The sequence below is a fragment of the Meleagris gallopavo genome, chromosome Z (genome assembly GCF_905368555.1).
Source record: "Meleagris gallopavo chromosome Z, MGAL_WU_HG_1.1, whole genome shotgun sequence".
NCBI lineage: Eukaryota > Metazoa > Chordata > Aves > Galliformes > Phasianidae > Meleagris > Meleagris gallopavo.
The window spans coordinates 22,608,310-22,635,196 of NC_139435.1; the positions used below are offsets into that span (position 1 = coordinate 22,608,310).

General features: G+C 37.4%; 1 protein-coding gene across 1 annotated transcript in view; it reads right to left on the bottom strand.

The window, feature by feature from the left end:
• The window catches only part of JMY (junction mediating and regulatory protein, p53 cofactor), a 63,771-nt gene that overhangs the window by 24,269 nt on the left and 12,615 nt on the right, over window positions 1-26,887 (bottom strand). The window contains exons 2-4 of the mRNA XM_085213671.1: window positions 21,853-22,026; window positions 11,324-11,474; window positions 9,001-9,170 (exon numbers count right to left, since the gene is read on the bottom strand). Of these exons, the coding sequence (XP_085069797.1) occupies window positions 9,001-9,170; window positions 11,324-11,474; window positions 21,853-22,026 (495 nt within the window). The remainder of the gene's footprint in view (window positions 1-9,000; window positions 9,171-11,323; window positions 11,475-21,852; window positions 22,027-26,887) is intronic.

Below are 26,887 nucleotides of genomic sequence, written 5' to 3' on the forward strand. Positions count from 1 at the left end.
GAAACAGCTCCCTAAATTATACTTTATTTTGCCTGAGATTAACAGATGGAAGAACTGTGAATCAACTCTTAGAATTTCTATTCTTAAAATTTCTTCTACTGAATTATTAACTAAACGCATTTTTTTTCCCCAGTTGTCAGCCAAAAAAGATGAATAAGTCTTTAAGCGATTATCACAGAATCACAGAATTGTAGGGGTTGGAAGGGACCTCTAGAGATCATCGAGACCAACCCCCCTGCCAAAGCAGGTTCCCTACACCAAGTCACACAGGTGGGCATCCAGGCGAGACTTGAATATCTCCAGAGAAGGAGACTCCGCAACCTCCCTGGGCAGCCTGTTCCAGTGCTCCGTCACCCTCACTGTGAAGAAGTTCTTACGCACATTCGTGCAAAACTTCCTATGCTGCAGCTGATGTCCGTTTCCCCTCGTCCTGTCTCCACGTACCACTGAAAAGAGACTGGCCTCACCGCTATGGCCGCCACAACTCAGATATTTATAAACCTGGATCAGGTCCCCTCTCAGTCTTCTTTTCTCAAAACGAAATAGACCCAGTTCACTTAGCCTTTCTTCACAGAGGAGATGCTCCAGGCCCTTCCATCTTTGTGGCCCTCCGCTGGACTCTTTCCAAGAGATCCCTGTCATTTTTGTACTGGGGAGCCCAGAACTGGACACAGTACTCCAGATGAGGCCTTACCAGGGCAGAGTAGAGGGGGAGGATCACCTCCCTCGACCTGCTGGACACGCTCTTTTTAATGCGCCCCAGAATGTCATTGGCCTTTTTGGCCACGAGGGCACACTGCTGGCTCATGGCCAACCTGTCGTCCACCAGGACGCCCAGGTCCCTCTCTGCAGAGCTCCTCTCCAGCAGCTCATCCCCCAGCCTGTATTGGTGCATGCAATTATTCCTCCCTAGGTGTAAGACCCTACACTTGCTTTTGTTGAACCTCATCTGGTTTCTTACTGCCCAGCTCTCCAGCCTGTCCAGGTCTCGCTGAATGGCAGCACAGCCTTCAGGCATGTCAGCCTATCTTCCCAACTTCGTATCATCAGCAAACTTGCTGATTATCATAAATCTTACAATCAATAATGCATAGTTCTTATGTTTTAGTCCAGTGACACCAGTGTGTCTTGCTAAGGTGGTCTACTATTCTACATCCATCTCTCTACATCCACTTATTACCAAAACAGTAAACAAAATAAAGATTGCAAGCTTTTAGGACAAAAGGACCATTTCTACTGCATGTGCCACTTCTTAATAGAAGCTAGCTTGCAAGAGACACTCCTATGTTTTGGCATGTTAAAAGGATTCTCCTTCTGTAATGCGTATTTTTTTTCCAGCAAATTAGCGTAATGTCATTCAAACCTCTACCACAGAACACAAACTTCTACCACTTCTATGAAGTCATGCTTTGTTAGTGAACTGTGAAATTCACCCAAACTTTTCTTCAAAAAAAAAAAAAAAAAAAAAAAAGATGTTCACAAATTTTAAGCCCACAAACATTGCAAAGACTGCATAGACACAAAGTAGAAGTAGCTGCACCAGTATCTGCAACACAAAGGCCCAACTGACAACAAAATCTTAGCCTTGGAAGCATACGTTAGAGACACTGCCACCTACTTGATCTATTTAAGGCCTTTAACATCACTATATTCAGTTTTCACATGAAACAGGAATGTAAAATGAATATTGTTGTATGGTTCTCAAATATCTAAGCTATATAAAAGCACATGAAAAAAAATTGAACCTTTCATTTCAGTAATTTGTGAGTGTGTAACCAATCTCAGTACAGTGGAGAAATACCAGGAACTTCAAAGTGAGAATGTGTTTACAGGAAAGAAATATTTTGCAGCTGGATGAAGAACTAGAACTGAGTAGATTTGAGTTCAATTTCCTGATATGGCTCAACTTCTTGCATTCATTATAACTAATAATTGAATCTGTGTGGCCCTAATTGAAGCAACAGAGTTTCTTTGTTGTCTCATACTAAATGAAGATCTTAATCAGGAACTTATTTTTCCTAACATTTCTATGGCAGAAGGTAGACTCAAACACAGGCAATGCAATAAGGACATAATGGATCAAAAAAGACAGCCTCTGATAAGAACTGTAATACACTTTTTAAGACAACATGCTAAGATAACAAAGTTTAAAAACAATGTAATTTAAAAAATACTCAAAAAGAAATAGTCAGAGAAGTAATGATCATCAAATCCACCTTTCTACCATAACAGAATGCTCGCAGACAAATAATTAAAAAAAAATTTTGTGGTGTCTTTAGCAAATTGCTATCCACTGCTAACACATATATATTACTGCTAACAAAAAAAAAAAAAAAAATCCTTTCTAGAAAGACTTCTTTTCAGGTTTTCTTGAATAGAATCCTTAAATGATATTTTTATTTTTGAATGCCTGATGCATTCAACGCAGGCAAAAGCAAAATAACAGTCATGAAATTCAATACATGCTTAAATATTCGAAGTCATTGGAAGTAAATGTATCTCTCACTTAGGCTCACTGCACAAGAAAAAAAGGAACTTCAATTATAATCTACAAAAAAAATTACAGAACTCAACCTGTAATTTATTGGAATATATTTTTATGAAAATATCACTAACCACTTACCATGGTGTTTAAAGTGAATGTTCACAACTGTACTGTAACAATTATAAAGCAAAAAAAAAAAAAGGAAATAAAAAATACAAGACTAGTTACTGATTCCTACATACGCAGGAAGAGACTTGTTGGTTTTTAAGCGTTTAGCCACACATTTCCATTTGTCCAAACTATTTCACATACTTACAGAATTACAAAGGATTCTCCCTGTGATTTAATGTTTCTGTTTACTGTCATGAGGACATATCTTGGGAACCAGTCCACAAAAACAGACTCTGGTTTGTCTCAAAGGAAAGTTTTCATCATTCTTCTCAAACAAAATTAAGAATAACAGATGGAATTTACAGAGGTACTGAACAGGAAAATAAAAAGATCTGTTGTTTGTGTAGAGTTCTACTTTTGATAAAAGTACTGATAGCTGATAAGTAAACCAGTAACAACTGGCCTAATTTAAACTACAATTCAGACTTCTAAAACACTGTTCAAATCCCAAGTATCTACATGTGCAAAGTTAGAGCCCATATCATAAAATCATGGAATCATAGAATTACTCAGGTTGGAAGGGACCTCAATGATCATCAAGTCCAACCGCAGTCTAACCATAGTACCCTAACTCTAACAACCCTCTGCTAAATCATATCTCCGAGCACCACATCCAAACGGCTCTTAAACACATCCAGGGACGGTGACTCAACCACCTCCCTGGGGAGCCCATTCCAACGTTTAACCACCCTTTCTGTAAAGAAGTGTTTCCTAACGTCCAACCTAAACTTATCTTGGTGCAACTTGAGGCCATTTCCCCTCGTCTTATCTTAACTGTCACCAGTGAGAAGAGACCTACCCCACTCTCACTGTAAGCACCTTTCAGGTATTGGAAGAGAGCAATAAGGTCTCCCCTGAGCCACCTCTTCCCCAGTCTAAACAGCCCCAGCTCCATCAGCCTCTCCTCATAGGGCTGATTTTCCAAGCCCTTCACAAGCCTCACTGCCCTTCTCTGGATCTGCTCCAGTGCCTCCATGTCCTTTCTGTACTGAGGTGCCCAAAACTGAACACAGTACTCGAGGTGAGGCCTCACCAGTGCCGAGTACAGGGGCAGGATGACTTCCCTAGTCCTGCTCACCACACCATTCCTGATACAAGCCAGGATGCCATTGGCGTTCTTGGCCACCTGGGCACACTGCTGGCTTATGTTCAGCCGACTGTCCATCAGAACACCAAGGTCCCTTTCCATCAGGCAGCTTTCCAGCCACTCCTCCCCAAGCCCGTAGGGTTGCCTGGGGTTGTTGTGACCAAAATGCAGGCTAACCACTATACAATATGTAGCTCCTTCCACTGTATCTCATCACTCTATACTTTCAGTTACCTAACTTCTGTATATACAGCTTTACTAACTTATGAGAAGCTAAATTAAAATATGAAAGTCAGAACTTTATTAAAACTTAGACACTACCTAATTCAAATATATCACTGACATAGACAGCTTCTTCAAAGAGTTTTTGATATGTAATTAGAGTAGTAATCAAGCACCTATGCATGAAAAAAAAAAGAAAAACTATTTTTGATCTAATATTTTTTAAGACTTTGTCACACTGAGAAAGAAATTAAAATGAAGTATTAAAAAGACAACTTTGTTCTTGAATGTCAACTGCTAACAACAGCTGTTTTACATTATTTTATCCACAAAATGACATACATGAAAATTCAAAAGGATCAAATAGCAGGACACTAGATATATTCTTCCCTAAAACGACAATTCCAACAAAACAACTTTGGAATTAATATAATCTTTTAATGAGAAATTTCACATGACTTTTAGCTGGGTTTGCTATACTTCAAAAACACACATTTTGTCCAAACAAAATGATTGAGTCTCCTAAATTGTACACAACTGGCATTGCTGGCAGGCAGATCATCTCACAGCTGAAGCCACCAGGCTTGGAGGGCTGAAAAAACGTGCCTCAACAACCCGAGTAAAGAATTTCCACCTAACATCTAACCTGCATCTTTCCTCTTTCAGTTTAAAACCATTCCCCTTGTAAAAAGAAGACTGTGTAAAAAGTCAGTCTCCTTTTTGCTCCTAAGTTTCCCTCAAGTAAGTGGATGGTCTCAATGAGGTCTCCCAGGAGTCCTCTTCTCCAAGCTGAACAAGGTCAACTCCCTCAACCTTTCTTGAAGGATTGCTGCTCCAGCCCTCTGATCATCTTCGTGGCCTCCTCTGGACCCACTCTAACAGCTTCACATCTGTCTTATGCGGGGGGCAGCCTGGACGCAGCACTGCAGGTGGGGTTTCACGAGGACAGTGTAGAGAGGGACAATCATCTTCCATTCCTGGCTGGCCACTCCTCTTTTGATGCAGTCCCGGATACAGTGGGTCCTCCAGGCTGCAAGTGCAGCGCTGGCTCATGTCCACCTTTCATTCACCAGGAACACCATATCCTTCTCCCAGTCTGTACACTTATCTGGGATTACCCTGATGCAAGTGCAACACCTTGCACTTGCCCTTGTTGAACCTCATTAGGTTCTCATAGGCCCATTTTTTAAGCCCGTCCAGGTAGCTTTGGATAGCATCCCTTGCTTCTACTGCATCAACTGTTCCGCTTAGCTTGGTGTCACCAGGAAATTTGCTGAGGGTGTATTCAGTCTTGCTGTCTACACTGTTGACAAAATGCTGAACAGCACCAGTCCCAAGACAAACCCCTACGGAACACCACTCATCACCAACCTCCATCTGAACACATAGCCGCTGATCCCAACTCCCTAGCTACAGCCATCCACATAGTTCTTCATTCATCAAATAGTCTAATCTTCAAACCCATCTCTCTCCAATTTAGAGGTAAGGATGCGGTGCATGACCACGTCAAATATTCCCAGAAACCATGCATCTTTTTGGCAATTCCATGGCTACATTCTATTAAATGAGCTTGCTAATTTGGAATTTACTCCAGTGCCACTTGTACTTTGCAATTTCATTCTGCTTCTGTTATGCCTAGCTTTAGGATTATCCCAGCTCTTCTACAGTGTTGTTTCAATCATTTTTTATAACAAAAATGTCCCACCATATCATTTATGAATTCCACCTTTATTTTGACATCACAAAAAAACCACAAAGATCCTCACTGTACTGCAGCAACAAACATACTGCGTGCTAATCCAACAGTATCCCTTTCAACACAATTGTTGCTGTCTGCAGCTTACACAGGCCTTACCAAGATCTGTGGTTTTTTTTTTTGTGTGTGTGTGCACAACTGCATCTTCTTGTACTAACAGTTTTTCACCAGGCTATTTAGAAAACCATGTACTGACACTAAAATCAGAAGACGCTTTTCCTACACTGATAATTATTCTTTATTCTGAAGTACTGTAAGAAAAGTAAGAAAAATTATTGGCATGTCATGGTAGTGTGGAAAACGTAGCAGCTTTCTGTATATTTAAGTGTAAAAAAAAAAGTTTTATTAACATACTAAATGGAAACTATGATAAGACTGCAACCCTTCTACCATGCAGGATTCCAAGTCACATTTGTCACATCCAATTTTGCACAAAATCACTAAGGCCAGAAAGAATCTTTAAAGTCATCTAGTCTAATCATTGACCCATCACCACCATGCCTAGTAACCCATGTCTCTCAGTGCCACATCTACTCCTTGTTTGAAAATCTCCAGGGACAGTGACTCCAGTACCTCCCTGGAGAGCCTGTTCCAATTCATTGCTACTGTTTCTGAGAAGAATTTTTTCCTAATACCCAACCTCTGCATACTTAGAGCTATCCTACTTTCAAAGCAATAAAAAAGGCATTTCAGAACAGAAGATGGTCTTGATACCATCCCAATCACCTTGTTTTAATCTTCAACCTTATTACACAAAATCCCAAAGCACCATGTTGATGCACACCCGTCAGATGCTTCTTGTTCCTCTTTCTCAAAAAGCCCCCAACCTTTCACTTCAGAGACCTCCATCATCCTACTATACCGCAATAAATCTTGTTTCTCTATTTAGTCCCAAATGCTTCTCCACATCTCAATAATCACTCACTAATCAAAATGAATCTCTATTACAAAAAACTATAATTGTGATGAGGCACAGTTTAATTTCATACTTGCATTTACTCCCTCATACATGAAGCTCCCTGTCTTCCACAGAAGATCATAAAAAGGGACATAATCTGTCTGCAAATTTATCAGTCTGTACCATGTTAAAGTCCTAAGCTTGCTGAGTAACTTTTTTCTAACAGAATTCAGTGAAATTTTGCTGGCCAACAAGCATTTAAAGAGTACTCTTAAGTCAGGAATTCTATGAATAAAATGTAAATTAATATTAGTATGCCTGCAAAGTTCTTAGAATATCCATAAGACAACAGACTCTGAAAGAAGATTTTTAGCATATTTTTTGAGGAAGTACCACAAAATCTAATGCGTGTGGTTTTTGTCTGCTAAGATATTTAAACACAGTTTAATGCATGCACTCTTTCCTCAGGAGTACTGCAGCTAGTACTCTGGAAGACTGCCTTAATAAACAGGGTAAGCAAAATCAAAGTATTGCCTGCATAACAGGCTAGTCATCTGTATGATTACTAATGTGAAGACTTCTTCCACATAGACTGTCAAAGATTGCTCAAAAAAGTGCTTGTGCCCCAAGAGGTAGTATGGAAATTACAGAGCTGCAGATTTCAGCTTCTATTCCTTTTTTAATGCATTTTAGTGGTTAGCTGTTGAATATTAACAGCAAAAATTGTAATCCTAGTTGACTAACCAGGAAAAGGTAAAAAGAAAATAAGTGGTACAAAAGAAGCTTTTGAGGTGGAAAGGGCCTTTAACGATCATATAGTCCAACTCTCCTGCAACAAATAGAGACATATACAGCTAGATCAAGTTGCTCTGAGCCCCATTCAGCCTGATTGTGGATGTTTCCAGGTACACCATCTCTCTGAGGAACCCACTAATGCCCTTCACCACCCTTATAAAAAATGTCTTTCTTATAAACAATCTAAATCCCTTCTCGTTTACTCTGAAACTATCTCCCCTCCTCCTACCCCAGCAGACTCTGCTAAAGAGTCTGTCCCCTTCCTTCTTATAGCCCCCCTTTAGATACTGAAACGCTGCTATCAGTTCTCACTGGATCCTTCTCATTTGCAGGCTGAACAGACACAGCTCCCTCAGCCTGCCCTCACAGGGGAGGTGTTCTGTCCCCTGGATCATTTTTGTGGCCCTCCTCTGAATGCACAATGGGTCCAAGCACCTCTTGTACTAAGGACTCCATAACTGGATGTGGTATTTGGGATGAGGTCTCACCAGGGCAGAGCAGAGGGGCTGGATTGCCTTCCTCAACCTGCTGACTATGCTTCTTTTGAATGCAGCACAGGATCCAGCTGGCCTTCTGGGCAATAAGATTATGTTCAGCTAGATCACGTTCAGCTGGATCATGCTCAACTTGCCATCCATCAGTATTCCCAACTTTTATTCAGCACAGCTGCACTCCATCCTTACATCCCCCTAGATCATATTGATAGCATGGGTTGCTGCAAATTAGGTGCAAGTCCTTGTGCTCAGATTTATTGAACCTCATGAGATTCACCTGGGCCCACTGCCTGAGTCTGTCTAGGTCTCTCTGGATGATATCTGGTCCTTCAGGCATTTCAGTTGCGCCACACAGCATGGCATCATCCATAAACTTGCTAAATGCGCACTCAACCCCACTGACGATGTCATTGATGAAGATGTTAAAGATCACTGGTCCCAGTACTGACCCCTAAGGGTTGCTACTTGTCACTGATCTCTATCGAGACATCAAGCCACTGACCACCATTCTCTGGATACTATCTCACAACCAGTTCCTCATCTACCAAACATTCCTCTCATAAAATCCATACCTTTCCAATTTGGGGAGAAAGGTGCTATGGGGGACCATGTCAAAGACACTACTGAAGGTGGATATGGCTGAGTTATCTTATATCAACTCCCCTTCTTCCATATGCCTTAGCATATCTTCCATGGATGATCTGCTCCAAGGTCTTCCCCAGCACCGGGGTGAGACTAATATGTCAGTAGTCTGAAGGGTCATATTGACCCTTCTTGATTTGAATACTATACTGCCCTTTTTTCCAATCACCCGGGACTATACCTGACTGACATAACTTTTCAAACACCATCAAGAGTGGCTTGGTGATACACCAGTGAATTCCCTCAGGACTGTGCCACACCTACAATAAAATTTCATTTGCTTTACATGATTGACTGTGGGGTTAAAATACAAACTTATTCTATTGCAAATATGAAAAATAATGACTTTCATGTCTGTTGGTTCATTTCTTTCAAGTGCATCCACACTCCTTAAAGCTTCAATTTTTTACTACATGTTTAATTTTTCTACCTACTGGTATGAAAAATTACCTCCTCTTTCAGTGCATGTTTCTTCTGCTCCAAACAGATTTCTTTAGCACGCATCAACTGCAAAGTCTCCTTAGAAACTGCATACTGAAGCTTTTCCATACGTTCCACTGCTGCTGCCCATGCTGCCTTACCAAATTTTTTCTGGTCTGCTCGCATTCGGTCATACACAGCTACAGAAGGGAAGAAAAAGGCAAACATTTTATCAATCTTTTTATTCAGATCTCTATAATGATTCTAATATAGGGATTGTGCACATGTTTGTATCCAAAAAATACAAAGTTCTCGTAGCAGAGAAGTCATTCTATGGAGTAATAACCTTCATATTTGAGGTTTAAGAATTCTTAGGATTCACATAAGTATGTAAGTCCCTATTTGTTTACCATTTCATTATTATTAATCCAATTTTTGTTATTCAGAGGAACTATTCTGAACACATATTACCTGAATGTCAGAACTACAAGTTAAGAACTGTTGACTTAACAAAAATACTGGTTATTGTTACTGTGTGGTCTTGAAGTGCACCCCATGTTCCCCCTGCTTTTGAAAGCCTCTACCATAAGCTACTGAAATCACCAGTTTCCCTTCACGAATTCTACAGTGCAGTCATAAATTTAACACAAATCTGCAGAGCGAAATAAGAATTACAATTTAAAACAGAAGTTTGAGGTTGACTTCAAGTGCAATTCAGAAGGAATAATGTATTTAACAAACCTATTTTTGTTAAACAATGTTTTCTTTTTAAACTCAAAGATTGCTTTATGGAATAATTATATAACAAGGTACAATCATCCCTTAATGTACAGAGATGAACTAGAATCTTTTAAAGAAGCCTTCAGAGTAGCAATAGTCCCATATGTGACTCAGGATTTCTCTTCCTGAGCCCCAGAAAAAATCTAGGCTAACATATTTCAGATTTTCACCATTTTTAACATATGGAACAACCACATAATATTGATCACACTTAACTTTGCAGAGCAAAAGACATGGAAGTCGCACAACCAAAAAGAGCAGCATTCAGTCCCTAGGTACCAGACAATATCAATCGCTATTGTTAGAGAATAAATATCTATTTGTTCTCATGTATTTTTTCCTGTCATCTGTTATTACTTTGCTATGTACAACATCCTTATGATCAGCAGGAGGCCAAATAAAGCAAACAAAAAAAAAAACAACCTACACACCTATATTATACATTTATCAAAAATCTCCAGGCATTTCATTTTCCAGTGTCCTTCCCCACAATCCTGACAGCTGTACATGAAAATATTACATGGAAAAAATAAAAATAAAAAGGAAAGGAACTGTAAATACCCATTTTTTATTAACTAATGAGGTGTTTTACTTGCCATGTTTGTCATATTAGAACAGAAGCTAAATACATTTAGAATTTGCTCTAATTAATATGTTTGAACTAGTTTAGTCACTTTTTCAGGTAAGATGAAGTTTCATGTTAACCCTAACTTGAGTTGTTTTACAGTGATTGCTTCTCTTAATGTAGATCTGTTCAGGGAGATGACAGGAAACCTACCCATCAAAAAAGACTTTCTTCCAGGGGTACAGCTCATTCATGTATCTGCACAAACACTACCACCAAAGCAAAGAAACAGACAGGAATCTGCATTCAAGCAGGGGAAAGAGTGGGACAAACTTTTGTAAGCAGCAGTACACAGTCAAACAAAAATAGAGAAGATGAAACTGCACCCTGAGGTTTGTTTACACTAATTAACTGATTATTTTGGTTAAAATCATACAAGAATAAGAGCACAGATGTCTGCACAAGCCATATGTCCTTGCTTAACTCCACTGACTCATTTAGTAAAACTGTGTGAAAGATTTATCTATGAAGACTTTCAAACAGAGCTGCTTTGAGAGCAGTTAAAGCTGAGCTGTTGCTTAGTGTTCAGAGCTATACAAAATTTTACTGGAAGGCAATGAGAAAAGGAAAATGAAACTAAGTGAAAAGCAATGGACACTTATTATTGTGATACGCCATATCCAATGCACGAGAAAGAATCCATCAGGGATTCCATGGTTCCTAAATCTTTTGCAAATATAACTGCCACTAATAAAATCCCACTGTGAAGCTGGTTGTGAAACTTTATTTAAAAATTTATATTGTGACTGCTTCTGATAGCATTCTGTAAAAACTTATTTGAGAAAGATTTCAACATACACAGAAATAAAAACAAGTAAGAACAACCAACTGCATTTTCCTCACAGAGGATTGATAAAAAAGGAAATCACATGGTACTATACAGAACATGATAAACATTAACCTTTAAAGATCTTTTATTTCAAGTACAAGAAGACAGAAAATAACTACCTTTCTGTGCTTTAGCTGTTATTTCAAAGTATTTAACTGTAAGATCTTGAATAGAAAGTACAGCCATGTGGGCTTTCCTCTGCCAATCAGCATCTTCTTTCTGCAGACTCTCAATTCTTCTGGGGCCTAGGTAGTCATTCTCTATTGAGATCTGAAAAAAAAAAATCAGACCGTAGTTAATAATACTGCTTGCTTCTGAACAGTGATCAGATTCAGCGTGGCTAAGAACAAAAGAAAGAAAATAACAAAAAGAGAAAACTATCAAGTCATCATGGCTTTTATTCAACAGGAAAAAAAAAAAAAAGGTGTTCCTTTCTGTTGAAAAAGTACATTCATGGCTTCATTATTACTCTTACTAGAAACCCAACAAACTCAAATATAAATCTGATTTACCACTAACTTCTCATTAAATACCATATCCTCAACAACAAGCATGCTTTATCCAGGCTTTCTTCCAGCCTGGAATATTCCAATGTGAAGCAAGTGAATGCTCTTAGGTAATAATAAAGATGGAAAAAGGGGATGTCGTGGGATGCTGGGAAATAATCATCAGTTTTAGGAATTCTTCGTTGTTTTAGCGATGACTTTAAAAATATTTCCCCAGTGACTGGGAATTTAAATACTTTTTCCATTTCTAAAATGGAAGCAATTTTAATTTGAACTAATAACTATTTGAAGCCAGCAAGAGAACTGGGATTTCTTTTGAAATTTAAAAAACAAACAAAAAACGTAGCTGTCTCTCCCTATTTTTCGTACACACTTCTGAGAAGGTTGAGGTTAGTTAAGCAGTCCAACTGCAAAAAAAAAAAAAAAAAAAAAAAAAAAAAAAACTAGATTTTTAAGTCAGTAGACATTTATGCTGGAATTGGCAATTCCAAAGCCTTAATTCTGAATATTTTTCATTTATATTGGCCAAAAAGACATCTCACTATTTCGAACAACCCAAACTGAAAACTCAGTCTTCTGTGCAACTAGGTATTTCACCTGACGTTCTAATGTCTCAAATGTCAAAACGTCTCATCTCAGTTTCACAGAGCTTCGGTCAAAAAGCCATTCCACTTTGTGGTTTTACTACAAATAGTGGGCTTTTTAGTGATTATTCAGGATCTACCTCTGCATATCCACTTATTTCTTACGGGGATGATATTCAGAAGCGAATATATATAGATAACTTCTATTCTCAAAAAATGTTTGTAGTAGTTTTATACGGTATTTTAATCTACTTATAATACATATTACATATTACTAAAAACCCTAGAAAGGCAACAGACAAAATAAAAACGTGAACAAAGTTTAAGTGAATATTAATTTTTTCTTGTTACAGGTAATCCAATGAAGCACATATATATCACCATTTCTATAGGTAATGATAATGAGTGGACAGACAAGAACTTCAAAACAAAAGTCAAATATAAAGGTATATATAAGTATAAATCAGAGAGTCATGATAGAAGTAATATAGGAAGAAGCCTTCCTTTAATACTCTCGGGTAGAAATTACATAATTTGATGTTGAAATTGAAATGGGATCACCAAGTAGTGTGAGTAACATTATTGCTAGACATCACTTCTAGAAGAATAAGAAGCCTCAATATAGCATCTCTTAATATTTCTTCATCCAATTTTGCCTGCCAAAGCATTATTCACACACAGCACAGGCTAGAGATTCGGCATTTTTTAATACTACTGTATTCTTGTTCCACACATCAAATATTTACAAGTAACAAAAACGGGAAGTATCTTTTCATTAACTGCAATCCAATTACAACATGTATACTACCATTCAAACTGTAGTTATTCATTTGAGAAGATACAGAAAACCTAAGCAGACTTTGCCTTAGCAGCATTTGTGAAAGTACTGATGACCACAGATATACCCACAACTGGAGACCACAGTACACAGTACACTGTGCTTGTCCCAACCATCATTTGTCACCTGTGCCAACCAGAGGTCTCTGAGGGTCACAGTAACAAATTCAGATGAGAAAGTGCAAGAATAAGAGACAAGAGTCTTGGGTATCAAGAACTTCAAATGAGCTACTGAAGACTGAGGCTCCTGGGCTGATTCCTTGAGCAAGAATCTTCACCTATGCAGATGTCTGTTTAAGACAATGCACTATGGACACTAGCTGCCAGCAGAACGACTCCTAGACCACTTAAGGTGTAGTAGAGGTCAAATGGATCAAAGAAAATTCAGGGAAGTTGACTGTCCTTCTGTAACGCCAAGAGCTTGGCATTGAGCAGCCAAAGATACTCTCAAGCCAATGCATGGAAAGCAAGCAATTTGCATTACTCCCTGAGAGGACATAATTCCATGGAAAGCATACTCAGTCAGAGGGACATAAACATATTCATAAAATACATTCTGCACTGTACCCTAAAAGATAGGCGATTGCTTCTCTGTTTTTTGGGTTTTTTTTTTCCTCCTATTAGATCCTTCACTTTCTGAGTAATAGGAAATTTTAAGAGTTTGTTTTGGTTTCTGGTGTCTAGCTCTCTGCCACTCTCCTTCACCCAGCAGGGCTGGGGTAGGCGTGCCCAACACAGAGGTTTCCTTTCCTGGGCTTGCCTGCCATGCACCCTGTGGCCTCTGGGAGCCTCTCCATTGGCCTGAACATGCTCCAACACTCCCCAGATGAAAAGCAATCTCTTCTCATCCAGACAGTGTGTTCGATCTGATTCAATCTCTCCATCAAGGAATGCAACAAAGAAAAATGAGTTACTGAAAATAAGATACCAATGTAAAAGAAACTACTGTTAGCAACCTTTCCGAATTACAGTCATGGAAACTAAAAAGTCCATGGAAAAAAAAGACAAAATAACTAGTAGCTTAATTAAAGAGAGATGGCAGCTGCAATAAACAGAAAAGTAAGGGAAGAAAGAGATTGCAACTATCCACAATACCCTCACAAAAGAGGAATATTTTGAGTGGATAAGGGAAAAACATGCAAGAGGGAAAAGCAACGTGAACAGGTCCACGTGTTTTGAATATGTTATTTTCTATTATCTCATTAAAAACTAATCTCTTTTTATAAATGTCTCTTTTTATATATTTACATATTTATAAATCTCTTTTTATCTATCTATTAAAAAATATCTGTGAGAGAAATAATTATCATTCTGAAATTAAAGGAAGATCTTCTGTGCTACTGCATTCCAATTCTCTCCACAATTCATATGTAATATATTTAGGATTCATTTTTCTCACTGCACATCTCTACTCTGCCAGCATCTTTTTGTTTTCATTATCCATTAAAGAATGAGAGAAGGGCCCCACAGAAGAAGATGAGAAAAGGGCTTCACAGGAGCTGGAGATATAGATAGCTAGAGATAATTTACAGGAGCGAATATGAAGAGGTTGTTAGAAGAGCGGGGATTGCAGACACTGAGACAACGAGGGAGGTAGAAAACAAAGATAAGAATTTGAGAACAGCCCAAGGACGAGGACGTCCAGCAGGGAGGTGGTAAGATGTCCTCAAAGCAGGCTAGAACTGGATCAGGGGTCGTCCTTCCTGCAGGGTCAGAAGTTTACAGCCAGAAAGACTTGTTTCTTCATCCCACGACCACCAGGAGGAGACCCCCAAAACTCACGTGAGGGAAAGGGTCTGCATGCTAACAGCTTCTCAGAAATCTAATGAATATGTATCCGAATTTCTGGAAACAATTGATCATGTATTAGTTTGACCTGTATCCGTAGCATGCTTTTTCCTCACGGTGTGCAAGTAAGGCAGAGCTATCCCCCCTGCACCTAGTGTATGCACACCGCTGGAATAAACACACCTGCTCTATATCCTTAATCTGACTATAGAGTTTGATTTCTGCACGTCGCCATGAAAGAGCATAGATCATTTTACCGATTAACAGAAATAGAGAACACAGTGCAGCAGGAGAGGACTTGGGAGTGCTGGTGCCAGCAGCTCAGCGTAAAACAGCAATGTGCCCTGGGGACATGCCATGAGGGCAAACAGCATCTTGGGATGCTTTAACACAGCACAACCACACAGTCAAAAGAAGTACTTTTAGTGTTGTATTTAGCACTGTGTGACCTCACTCTGAACACTGTGTGCAGTTCTGGGCTGGTACGTTTCTTAATTGCCGGCAGGGATGGTGACTACACCACTTCCACCCCATGCAGACTGCTTCAATGCCTAAGCATATTTTCCATGAAAAAATCCTTCTTGATATCCAGCCTAAACCTCTCCAGATGCAACCTGAACCATTTCATCACATCTTAAACTCCTTCTAATAACCACTTCCTCAAAAAGCACATTTCACTCTTCTGCAATAACTGCGTTCATTTTGAGAAGAATATGGTAAAAGTCTCAAGGTAAAACTGGCTAAGATTTTTTTTTTTCCCTGAAGATGAATTTTCTTTTGAAGACTTTCATATTTTTCAAGCTTTATTTCAGATTATGCTTTGAAAATAAAAAAATATTAGTTATAGCTTTCTCAAGTGATTATCAGTGTTATGATTTTATGATTTTTGGTTATCAGTATTCCACATCATAACATCATGTAGTGCACTGGGAGTTAAAGAGTTAATGCTCCAGTTCTGGACACCTGTCCAGAAGAGAAGAAGAACTACATACCCTGATTTGGATTTGGTGTTCAGAGAGGAGATATAGCCCCTGGCAAGGTCACAAGACTTTCCCTTTTTTCGGCTCTCCCTCATCCCTGATGCTCAACCAACTTTGCGTCTCACCTCACCATTATGGTGAGGCCTTTCATTCTTTCAGACACTCTTTCATTATATTTGATTTATTAACTTCAATTTAATTATATTGTATTGTAGCGTGTTATCTTGCATTCTGATACCATATTTAGTAAATTAGTTTGTTTCTCCTCAGATCATTGCTGCTGTTTTTAATTATTCAGAGTTCCCTGTTTCCCCTTTTCCGGAGGCGCAGCTCTGTGGATCCCTCCGCCCCGCCAGTCACAGAATCAGGCTGAACCAGCCCGTAAACCGCTGACAATCAGAAAGCATACTAGAAAAGGAAGAAAACGCAGAAGCCATCAACATCAACACCACTGACTTCCATTTGCTATTTTTCAGAGTAAAAGAGCATAAAAACATATCACTAAACTGAATAGATAAGCTCCATAAAGAAAAGTAATTCATTCTTCAAGGAAACAAACTAAAATGAAGTCCCAAGGCCAGCCTGTGAGCAAGTGAGAAGGAAGGGGGAAAGAAAAGACTCTTCATTGGAATATGCATTTTTCCCTGGAAAAGTTCACAGAGCCTGCTTTCATGTTACACCTTTTTCCCCCCGTTAAAGGGCATAAAATAAGATTACTGTGATACTAGAAACACACCTGCAACTATAGGATTTTGTTAAGTTTTCTGCAATATACGTCACTTAAATAGAAAAATATTCTTCAATGCTCTCAAGTATTTTCCATCTCTGATTGAAGATAGCTAGTAAAATAATGGAGGAGACTGGCATAAAATAGACTTAGTCCAGATAATATTTATAGCCTGGGCAAGGATCTGTTGTACACCTCTCACGCTCCATTTATTATATCCCTAGACAGAATTGCAATAGGCAGAAAAGGAGAAAAAACAAAGATGTAACAACAGCAGGACATTATAAAAAAAGATAAGTTGAGGGAGTGCTACATATAGCAGAGGAGACACAAAAAAGAGGAAAGCAGCTTCACACATAGAAGATCATTTCACCTTCATTCTTTAGCTACCTTTCAGATTCCAACAGGCAGGACAACTAATACAAACTACAGCATGCTGGATATATTAACAAGAAAGTGTGCATTTCATCTTCCTCATCGACTCAGGGACAAAGTTAGCCTCACAAGTTTTAACTTAAACTATGCTCCCAGCCAGTTAAATTAAAACTCAGCACAATTCCCTAAAATATGTTCTAATTTTCTGTGTAAAGCCCCAAATATGTTATGGAAAAGCGTTCAGCTTTAAAATTCGTGTTACAGCTTCACTAGTTTTATCCTAATTAATACTAGAATGGAATTTAACGTTAATATATCTAAACCAGCTTAGATTGGAGGGCTTAATCCTCAATACATCTGAGGCCTAAGACAACCAATACAAACTGTGGAGGTTTAGACTTTTCTGTATCAATATACAGGAGAATGACAGATGTCAATAAAGACATTGGCAGTAAGCGCAGTAACATACTTAAAAGCAAATAAGATATTCACACACACACACACATACACACACGAAGACTAAACAAAATCATCACTGAACTGCGAGTTGCAGTAGTGAACTTTTTTTCCAGAACTACAAAAAATGTTGAAAAATAAAGTAGTATGCAGAAAAGGAATTAATAAAAGATTAAAGTTTTGGCACAAATAAATACTAGGGCTATTCAAATTGTTGAGGTTTCTCCTTTTCCTTCTATATATTGTCATGTGCCTGGAAATGTTAAAATTGCTAAATTAAATTAAAATATTTTATACTGGCAATTAATAGGACTAAGAATGTGTACTTTGAGTTGTGCCTTCCCTCTATTTATCCTCCATGTATCATATAATTTTAAATGCATTTCTTCATTCCCAGACAACTTCACTGACTGAGTTTCAGGTTGAAAAAAAATTCTGAAAAAAAAACCTACCTAGTTATTTGAAAGTGTTTAAGCTGGAGGTTTTAGCACTTCAGAAAGTTGTATATTCCTTTTGCAGATGAAAATAATTGGATGTATTTCAATCTTCATTAAAAAAATGCAACAAAATATGAAGCACATGTACATCAAGAATTCATCAAGATAGGGTAGACAGTTTTTATATATATAGATACAATGAATAAAAGTAAAATGATAAGAACCCTTAGGGAAGAAGAAATCTGAAAGAATATATATGAATACCCAAGAACAGGATTAATGCAAGTAACTGTAGTAATACCGCAAATAAAGCCAGTAAAGCTGTAAAAACTTGTTTCAGAGCACTACTGAAAAAGGACTAGACTTAAGTCTATTTACAGATTCATATAAACCTGGGACTTGTAAAATTTACATAATGAGACAGTTTGAAGAGCTTTTTCATAGATCTATCTTTGAAGACCTTCTTAAGCCCTTTTCCTCGCCTTTCACAGCCAGCTTAACATTGTTGCAAAGTCTCTACCTTACTTCTTTCTCCTTCCCCATCTTCAGCCTAGTAGAAGAAAAAATTTAAAAAAAATCATGCATCTCCAGTTCACACCATCCATTACTGTTACTGCTGCAGCAATATAATCTGATATTCTGCACGTTCACAACCTTTTAGGTTTTCATCAAGATGCCTTTCTATAAATGCACACTATATCTTTGTCCTTTCTCACTCTTTCCCCTAATACTTAGTTCTTAGGTCAGATACGAGGCTGTCCTGGCCTGTAATTATCAGTAACAGTTGGAGAACAAAAAAAATTAACCCACAAAGTGCGGTCAGAGCAATACCTCCTCAGCTTCTGTCACTGAACAGCTTAGAAGCTTCTTGAGCTGATGGCTAATCTGAATCACTGTTAATAGCCTATGAGGGACCTGCCTCTTTCTGAAACATGTATACACTTAGAGTTCATAATTAAACTGGAAACTATTGCCAAAGAGTATGTGAGGTGTGTTTAATAGGAGTTCAGGATTCTATTTTTTTTTTTCTTTTTCCTTTGTCTGCAGGCTGTTTAGGAAGGCCAGAAGTTCATTGACAAGGCCCTTGATTTCGTGTGTGCACGTAAGAAATAGTGAAATAATTCAGTATTTCCTTTCCTATAACTTTAATGAGTTACAGAAACATATCTGACACTAACTGCATGCTTTGAATGACAAAAATAAAGCCATCTGATTAATCTGAGATTGTTGATATGGAAACACCTTTACCATGCTGCCATTTTGCAACTATTCTTATTCTACAGTATCTTTTGGAGACAAAGAAACTAAAACTTCAGTATTTATGACGCGAGTACACACAGACAAATAAAAAGTATAATGCTCTTTTCTATTATTTTCCCCCCCTACTAATTCAAAGTTTTCCTTTCATCTCTAAGAATGTTGAATGGCAAGCTTGTCCAAGAACTGAGATAATTCTCATGTATTTTTCTTCAAAAGTGATAATTAAGTGCATACAAACGTACACGCAGACTCTAATATGTTATCATCACCATTTTGTACATGCAATGTACATGCATGTACAAAATCTGTTGACAACTTTATCTGTCACTTTATCATCCAGTCATAAAAGAAATTCCACAAAAAAGGCTTTTGTCATTTTCTATGTATCTTATCAGTTGATTTCACAATTGAACATACAAGCAGTTTGTATTCTATTCAACTTGCACATATATTCAATCACTTAAATCTGTGTTACAGTTTTGTAGCAATCTCATGCAAAATGTTCGGTTTCCTCACCACTTAGACTACCAGCTGCCCAACTCTAACAAGCCTCCACTGTGTGCACAGAATATGGTGTTTTGCCCTTCTCTCCTGGAGGCCTGGCTCTCACTTAACTTTCCAGATTAGCAGCAGAAATTCAACACCCAGATACACACACATCTTAAAAAATTTTATGTTCTGCACCAAAAGGAAAGGACACTAAATACTTTTTTCAAGGACAACAGGTAAAGCAACTCATTCCTTCCTGATCTGATTCTGAAAACAGATAAAAACGAAACTGATTAAACTACTCAGTAAAAAACCAAAATCCATAAAAGAAACCAACTCAAAACAAAAATGATGCCTTCACTACAGAAGGCACAGATAATCTTGACCAATATTTGTATAGACACATAATTATCCCTGCAAGAAAATAATTATCCCTGTAAGAAGGGCTCTGCCCTACATATCAACTTTTTTCTCCTGGTTGGTATTTAAACAGTGTGTGTTCACCGATCTCATTAACTGAGGCAGATTGCATTAAAATACTAGCATTATGCATGAAAATGGAGCTAACTCCCACCATAATGATTTATAGAAACATTCCATTATCTAGTCTTCCAGAAACATGTATGTGGCAAGTTAATACAAACCATCTCAAGCACAAGTTCTATTTATAAATGAATTCGTCCACCCTAGCTACCCAGTGTACTATATTTTTATATATATTTTGTCATCATAGATACAAGTACTGCTTTCTCTCAAACAATGAAATGAAAAACAAGAGATGGCATCTTTCTCAACCACATAATATAGATGACCAAGTTCTGTAACTCAAAAATTGCCAAGTTAGGAAGAGAATTTAATGTCCATTAAATGCAACTACATACGAATAAAGCAATACACCAGAGAATATGCCTCTTTAGCTTACCAAGGTTTTATTTCTCAAAAAGGGAAAAAAGAATTTTTTTAAACCTAACATCTAAGAAATCAATGAATTTCAAATTAGAAAAGACTCCTACTTCATGTTGCGTCCGAAATACAATATTTATCTCCTCTTTTCAAAAGCAAAAAATAAAATATTATAAAAATTCCTTTTGTACAAATTAAAAAAAAAACTATTTAATCAAGCTTTGAAAAAGGCTGTGTTGTTCATAATCTTGAACAGCATAATAAATCAAAAAAAATTGATTTCTCTGTGCATCAATATTTGTAGTTGTGGAAAAACAGGCTTCCAGTTCTAATATCAGTATGCAAAATTGACTGTTAGACATAACAATGGCTCAAAATAAAAGTAGTTGGAGAATCTTAAATCCTCTTGCCTCCTTCCCTCATTCTATACTCAACTATAGACAAAAACACACTTGTTTTTAATTGAAAGTAGTAAAATCAACATTGGCTTGCTGAATAGCTGTACTAAGCTCACACAAATTGACATTTACAATAAAGACTGAACAAAATAGGCCTATTTTAGCCCCTATGTCTAGATATTTCTTTTAAAAAACAGAGGGCTATAGTCTATTCAACTGCACAGAAACTATGATTAGTAAAAGTACTTCTGTGATGCAGTAAAGGCAACATTTGTTCTTTCTGGTTAAGCACTTGAAAGAAATAAGTCTAAAGACACTATAATTTTTATTTTTAGGTGAAATGTTATAAAAAAACACATCTATAACAGATCTATCAAAATCATATTCTTTAGCTCGTTATAATGCTATAGCTCTTAGGAAAATATACTGTTAAAGTTTTACAACAAACTAAATACTTTTAGCACACTTCTACATTTAAGTGTTTTACAACGTAAGATTAGAATCTACTAGCTCCTAATAGTGTATCAGATTACCTCGGAAAACAAAAATGAAATGCAATTTCCCACAGAACCTTGTAAAATAATTAGCAATTAAAAAGATACTGTGCAACACATTTCTGTGTATATTTTATGCATTAGTACCCCTCCATAATATATGTTTAATTTCACCTGCTAAATTCAACAATTGAAGTGTTTAACATAGAAATGTAGAAATTAAACAGGTAATGGTTAAGATACATGTCAGAGATGTCCTCACTCTACAAAAGCACTCCTCTGAATAAAGGAATGAGAACAGTTAGTGGAAAAAACATCACTACACATACTGCATAATAAAAGTACTTGTTAATAAACAGTAAATAAAAAGCATGATTTCCCCATGAATGAAAAGTTCAGTGGCATTTGCCATACCTTTATCTGTTGTCTTCTAAGCATTGCAAGTTCTCTCATATCTCGGAATGGTTGTAATAAGTACTGGTAGAGCTCTGTGGTAGCTTCTGCAAGACTGCTGTAGGCTTCATCCTCCATCTGATACAGTTCAAGTAGCTCTACCATGCTTTCTGTGTTTTTGTGTTTTTCCAGTAGCTATAAAAAGAAAAACACCAATTTTAATGAATGTATTCCAAATTCCTGCTGAAAGCAATAACAGTTTAAAAAGAACTTTTAGCCCATCTCTTCTCTCCTCCAAAAATTCTCACTTGGACATATCAAACAAAAGTGTTAATTTTCCATTCACATCTTGAATTTAGCCAATCAGATATGATCACTTCTTTGACAACCTTAACCCAGAAAGTATGGCATTCCTATTGATTTCTTCCCTTCAAAAATCACCATAAATAATAAAAGAGTACAAAGAGCACAAGAAATAACATATTCATCAGATACGCTACTTCATACATTTCCCATTTTCAGATGTAGTAGGAGGAATGATGGGGAAAAGTCAGAAGAGAACTCAGATTCTGAGCTTCCTAGCTCACCTAGAAGCTTCATACCTACATTATATTAATGCTGTTCCAGACACAGACAGAAATCTATGTGAAACGAAACAGTGATCTGCATTTTATCCCAGATAATTTAGGCATAAAGATCAAATCTGGAGTGCCTATTAGATAGTTTTAACAAGGAAATTATAAATGTATTAAAAAAATTAAATAAAAACTTTTTTTTTTTTAAGCATGTGTTTTACTTCATTTAAGAGACATCCTGTCCATTCCTCCTTTCAGATCTTCTGAAAGGGAAAATTGATTCATTTCTACCAATCTGCTACAATGTATGTTTCTAATTTATGTTTGCTTTGCATCTATTTTGGGCATTTGTCTGAACAAACCTCACATGTTGCTGAAAATCTTTTACCATTTCCAAAAATATATTCAACTGTTCAGCTACACTGATCTCATACAGACATGTGGAGTAATTGATGTGTTTACCAAGTCAAGATTATCTGAAATAAATTCTTCTCTTACTGTCAGACCCTGAAAGTGAGTCTCTTGTCCCTCCTTTCACCACCTCAAAAGCATATACTCACAGTCAAATGTTTAACTAAACACAGATTTGGAAACTACAGAATAACCATTTTCTTTCTTCTCTGTTGCTTAAGCTGGATTCTCCATTTACTTTATACAATTTGCTTTATACACGACTGCATCAAGCATGAATACTAGAAAACAAAATAGAGGGAACTGCAGATGAGAAACAATCTTTGATCAATAATTCTCTGGCATCTGATTTATTTGTATCCCAGAACTGTCAAAAGACATCTTTTTACCACAATAGTCTACACTGTTCCATTATATTCATATTATTCTGCTGTGTTTGTTACTCAAAAGAAAAAAAACTCTAATACAAATTTTGCATCTGATGATCCCCACCACACTGCACCAGTTTCTCTGAATCTCTAAATATTGGACAAGATTAAGAAACAGGAATCAGAGAGGCTTGTAATAGCTTTATTTACTTGCTGATCATTGAGATGATTGACAGATGACAAGACATAAAATATTTTCCCTCAGCAAGGCTTGTTGGAGTTGAGAAGTCTGGATGAGACTGTAGAATAGCAATGATGTTTCTCATCAGCAATATGACAATTTGTTGTTTCACCTAAACTGTTCCACCTCAGAAATTGTTCCTAGTCGAGGCTCATTCACTATGCCCTTCTGCTGACTGCCAGCAGCATGTAATATCCTGTGGTGTTCAAGTTCTCAGTGAGGGTACTGGATAGTGTTCTGTGGTTTGCAGTCTATAAAACTAGTGTTCTATGCATGTTCTGGGCTACACACACACACAACTGAACCTCCAACTGAACGGACAGCCATCAGTCCAGGCACACTGGGTTTGACTCCTAAATTTCTACAGATTACGCATTATTCCAGCAGTTTTAGCCTTCATATGAAGCCACCACTTTCCTAGCTTTTCTTGCTTGCTGCCGGTGCTTCAAAATACAGTTGCCATACTCAAGCCTTCCCCTACTTGTACGAGGCATATCAAACCCTTCCTGTAATCCCAAAGCTGCAGTTATTTCTTCATCAACATACCGAAAAAACAAACCTTCTTTTCTCTCAAGCCAACTGTTACAATATATCTATAATACACTATAATGTTAGTTTTCTGGTAGTGGCTTAGGCTGTATTAACTGCTTATTGAGTACACAATTTCATTTTAGGATGAAATCCTACTATTCCACAGATATACAAACTACACAGGGCAATGAAGTAACAAAAAGAAAAGTAACAAAAATTAGAAAAAACGTATCAGTATCATCCTTTAAAGGAGTATTTTAAATAATCTAATCTAAGAATAAGAGCAATACAAATACAGAGTTGATTTTTTTCTTTTTTGTTTTGTTTTTCTAATTATTTGCAGATGACGCTTAAGGCCTTTGTGATAGTTTTGGTATTGTGGCAGGCAGTCACAGTTTTGCAGAACTAAGACTAAAAAGGCACCAGAAACTGAAGATTAATTTCAAATGTATGCCCATCCATACAGAGCAAAGGTATTTCAGGACACTGGCAGCATGCATCTACTTACAGTGCTAGTTATTCAGAGAAAATTTCATAAGCAGAAACGGACTGATAACGTAATGAAGTATCCTGACACTCATGTACATAGATAAAATAAGTAAACAGGCATAATTTCAGGGCCATGTCCACATCCAATTTCATTTGGTCTGCTGCTGGGTTTCCCCTCATTCTATGCCTAGAAATGCTTCCCAATTTATTCAAAATACCAAATCCTTAAGGAGTAAACTCTTAAAAACAAACACAAGCAAGGGCATGTTATTCACACAACACATATTATTGTCTTAAATTATTAACACAAGGCCTTTCTTCGTTCCTACAGCAACAAACCAGACATGCTGCATGTCCTATGCCTAACAAAGACTTTTTTTTTTTTGAATGAAAATCGTGATGCAATTTCCACGCAATTAGAGTTTCAGTAAAAAGACAACACTGGAAAGCTGATTCAGAAACAATCAGTCAAGTACCACCTTCTTTGATTTAGACCAGAGGGCTATCAAATATGGATATTCTTCAAAACAGGTAGGAAAGTTAGCTGCCTCTTAATACAGGCTACACACACCTGCCCATTATAGATTTGTATAAAGGCTCATTCAGTCTGCATTTAGAGGAAAAAACATCTAAATCTCTTAGAAAGGCTGCGAATCAGCTCAAAAGGATGTATACATTTTCTTTCTTCAGATCAATATCATAAAACCGTTGGCTCAAATTTCACTTGTGTTAAAAGCTACATGAGGGAAAGAAGAGACTGAAGAAATATAAATGATCCAGTTTTGGAAAAGAAAAACAAACAACACACAAATTACGACCTACATTTGAAGCGATAGTTATGCTATGCACAATCTATGGGTTTAGAGAAGCATCAAACTACCCTCTCCCCTTTTTTGAAACTGATGTGATTACCACACTCTTCACCAATGCAGTGAGGCATCACAGCTTTGATTCTCTTAGTAGACACGGCCAGTAAGAAAATGAGGCACAGAGGGTGGTTTATTGCTATCAGTCCTAAAGGAGAGAGCAGACAGATGTTGATAGCTGTGCCCTCCCATTCTGCTCTACACTGCAGTCCGAGAGAGCTTTTCCTGTCCAGGAACCACGTCAGATGAAATTTTGTTGGTTTTGGGTTTTGTTTTGGTTTGGTTTTGTTTTGTTTTTGTTTTTTTTTTAGCTGGCTGCCATCCAGACAGTATTTAGACTATCAGATAACTTTAATGCTACGTCTAGCAGAGAATCCACTGAATTAATAATGTCATAAGAAAAGACTGGCCCCCCACAGTCTCAAAGGTAGCTTAACTGTGCATGTTCCAATTTTCACACAGGAAGTATCTAAAGGATCCAATTTCTATTACTGAAATACAAAAACTCAGCTATTACATTTTAGTAAGGCAGAGACATTGATGAAGCTGGCCAAATGCCTAAGCCAACCCCAGCACGTTAAAATTGTATTTTTTCCAAACTGTTGGTATAAAATAAATGAACAATTCCTGTGGCATATTTATGTCCCACCAATGGTTAATTCTTAACACTGACATTCAGTGTTACCATTCATTTACTTTAACCACTTCAACATGAATATTTTTACTTCCACTTTTTTTTTAAAAAAGATATTATTTAATGAAGTGGGTGGAGGAGTGCAGAGTAATATCCTGTACAGGCCTGACTAGCGCAATAACCATTCAATACTGTATTTATTTTAAGAATGATGTTTCACAGATGTTATATTGTTCACAACTAAATGAATTCATGTATTTCAGGCAGCTATTATGCAGATAAACTCTAGTCAGCAGGAAATTTTTTTTTCCCTGATTTAACTGCACATACACTTCCCCTATATACCAAAGACTATTTCTGTCTTCAATATTAAAAAAGATTTTGTCCATAAATCTTTAAAATCTATACAGATGGCAGTGCAATTGTGTGTCACCTTCAGCTAGGCTACTCCAAAGCCATCAGTGAAAGGCCTTTTCTTACATTACCTTTGCTATTATTTTCAAAACTTCCACTATTTATATTTTGGATAATTTATCAAAACTCTCTGAACATGCCACAAATCCAGCTGCGGCTAAAATGAAAAATAAATATTTCAATCCCTTCCTAAGCATGCACATTATTTTGAAATAATAGTAATTACAGAATAGAGTATCCTAGAATCATATAATCAGCAAAAAAGTCTTACAAGATCATCCAGTGCAAATGTCCATCAACCACCAATACTTCTCACTAAACCATGTCCCTCAACACAAAAATCCAAACAGTCCTTGAACACCCCCAGGGTCAGTGACCACCATCTCACTGGGCAGCCCCTTCCAGTGCCTGACCACTCTTTCAGAGTAGCATTTCTTAACGTCCAGCCTCAATCTCCCCTGGCATAGCTTGAAGCCATTCCCTCTAGTTCTCTCACTAGTTACACAAGACAAGAGGCTGACACGCAG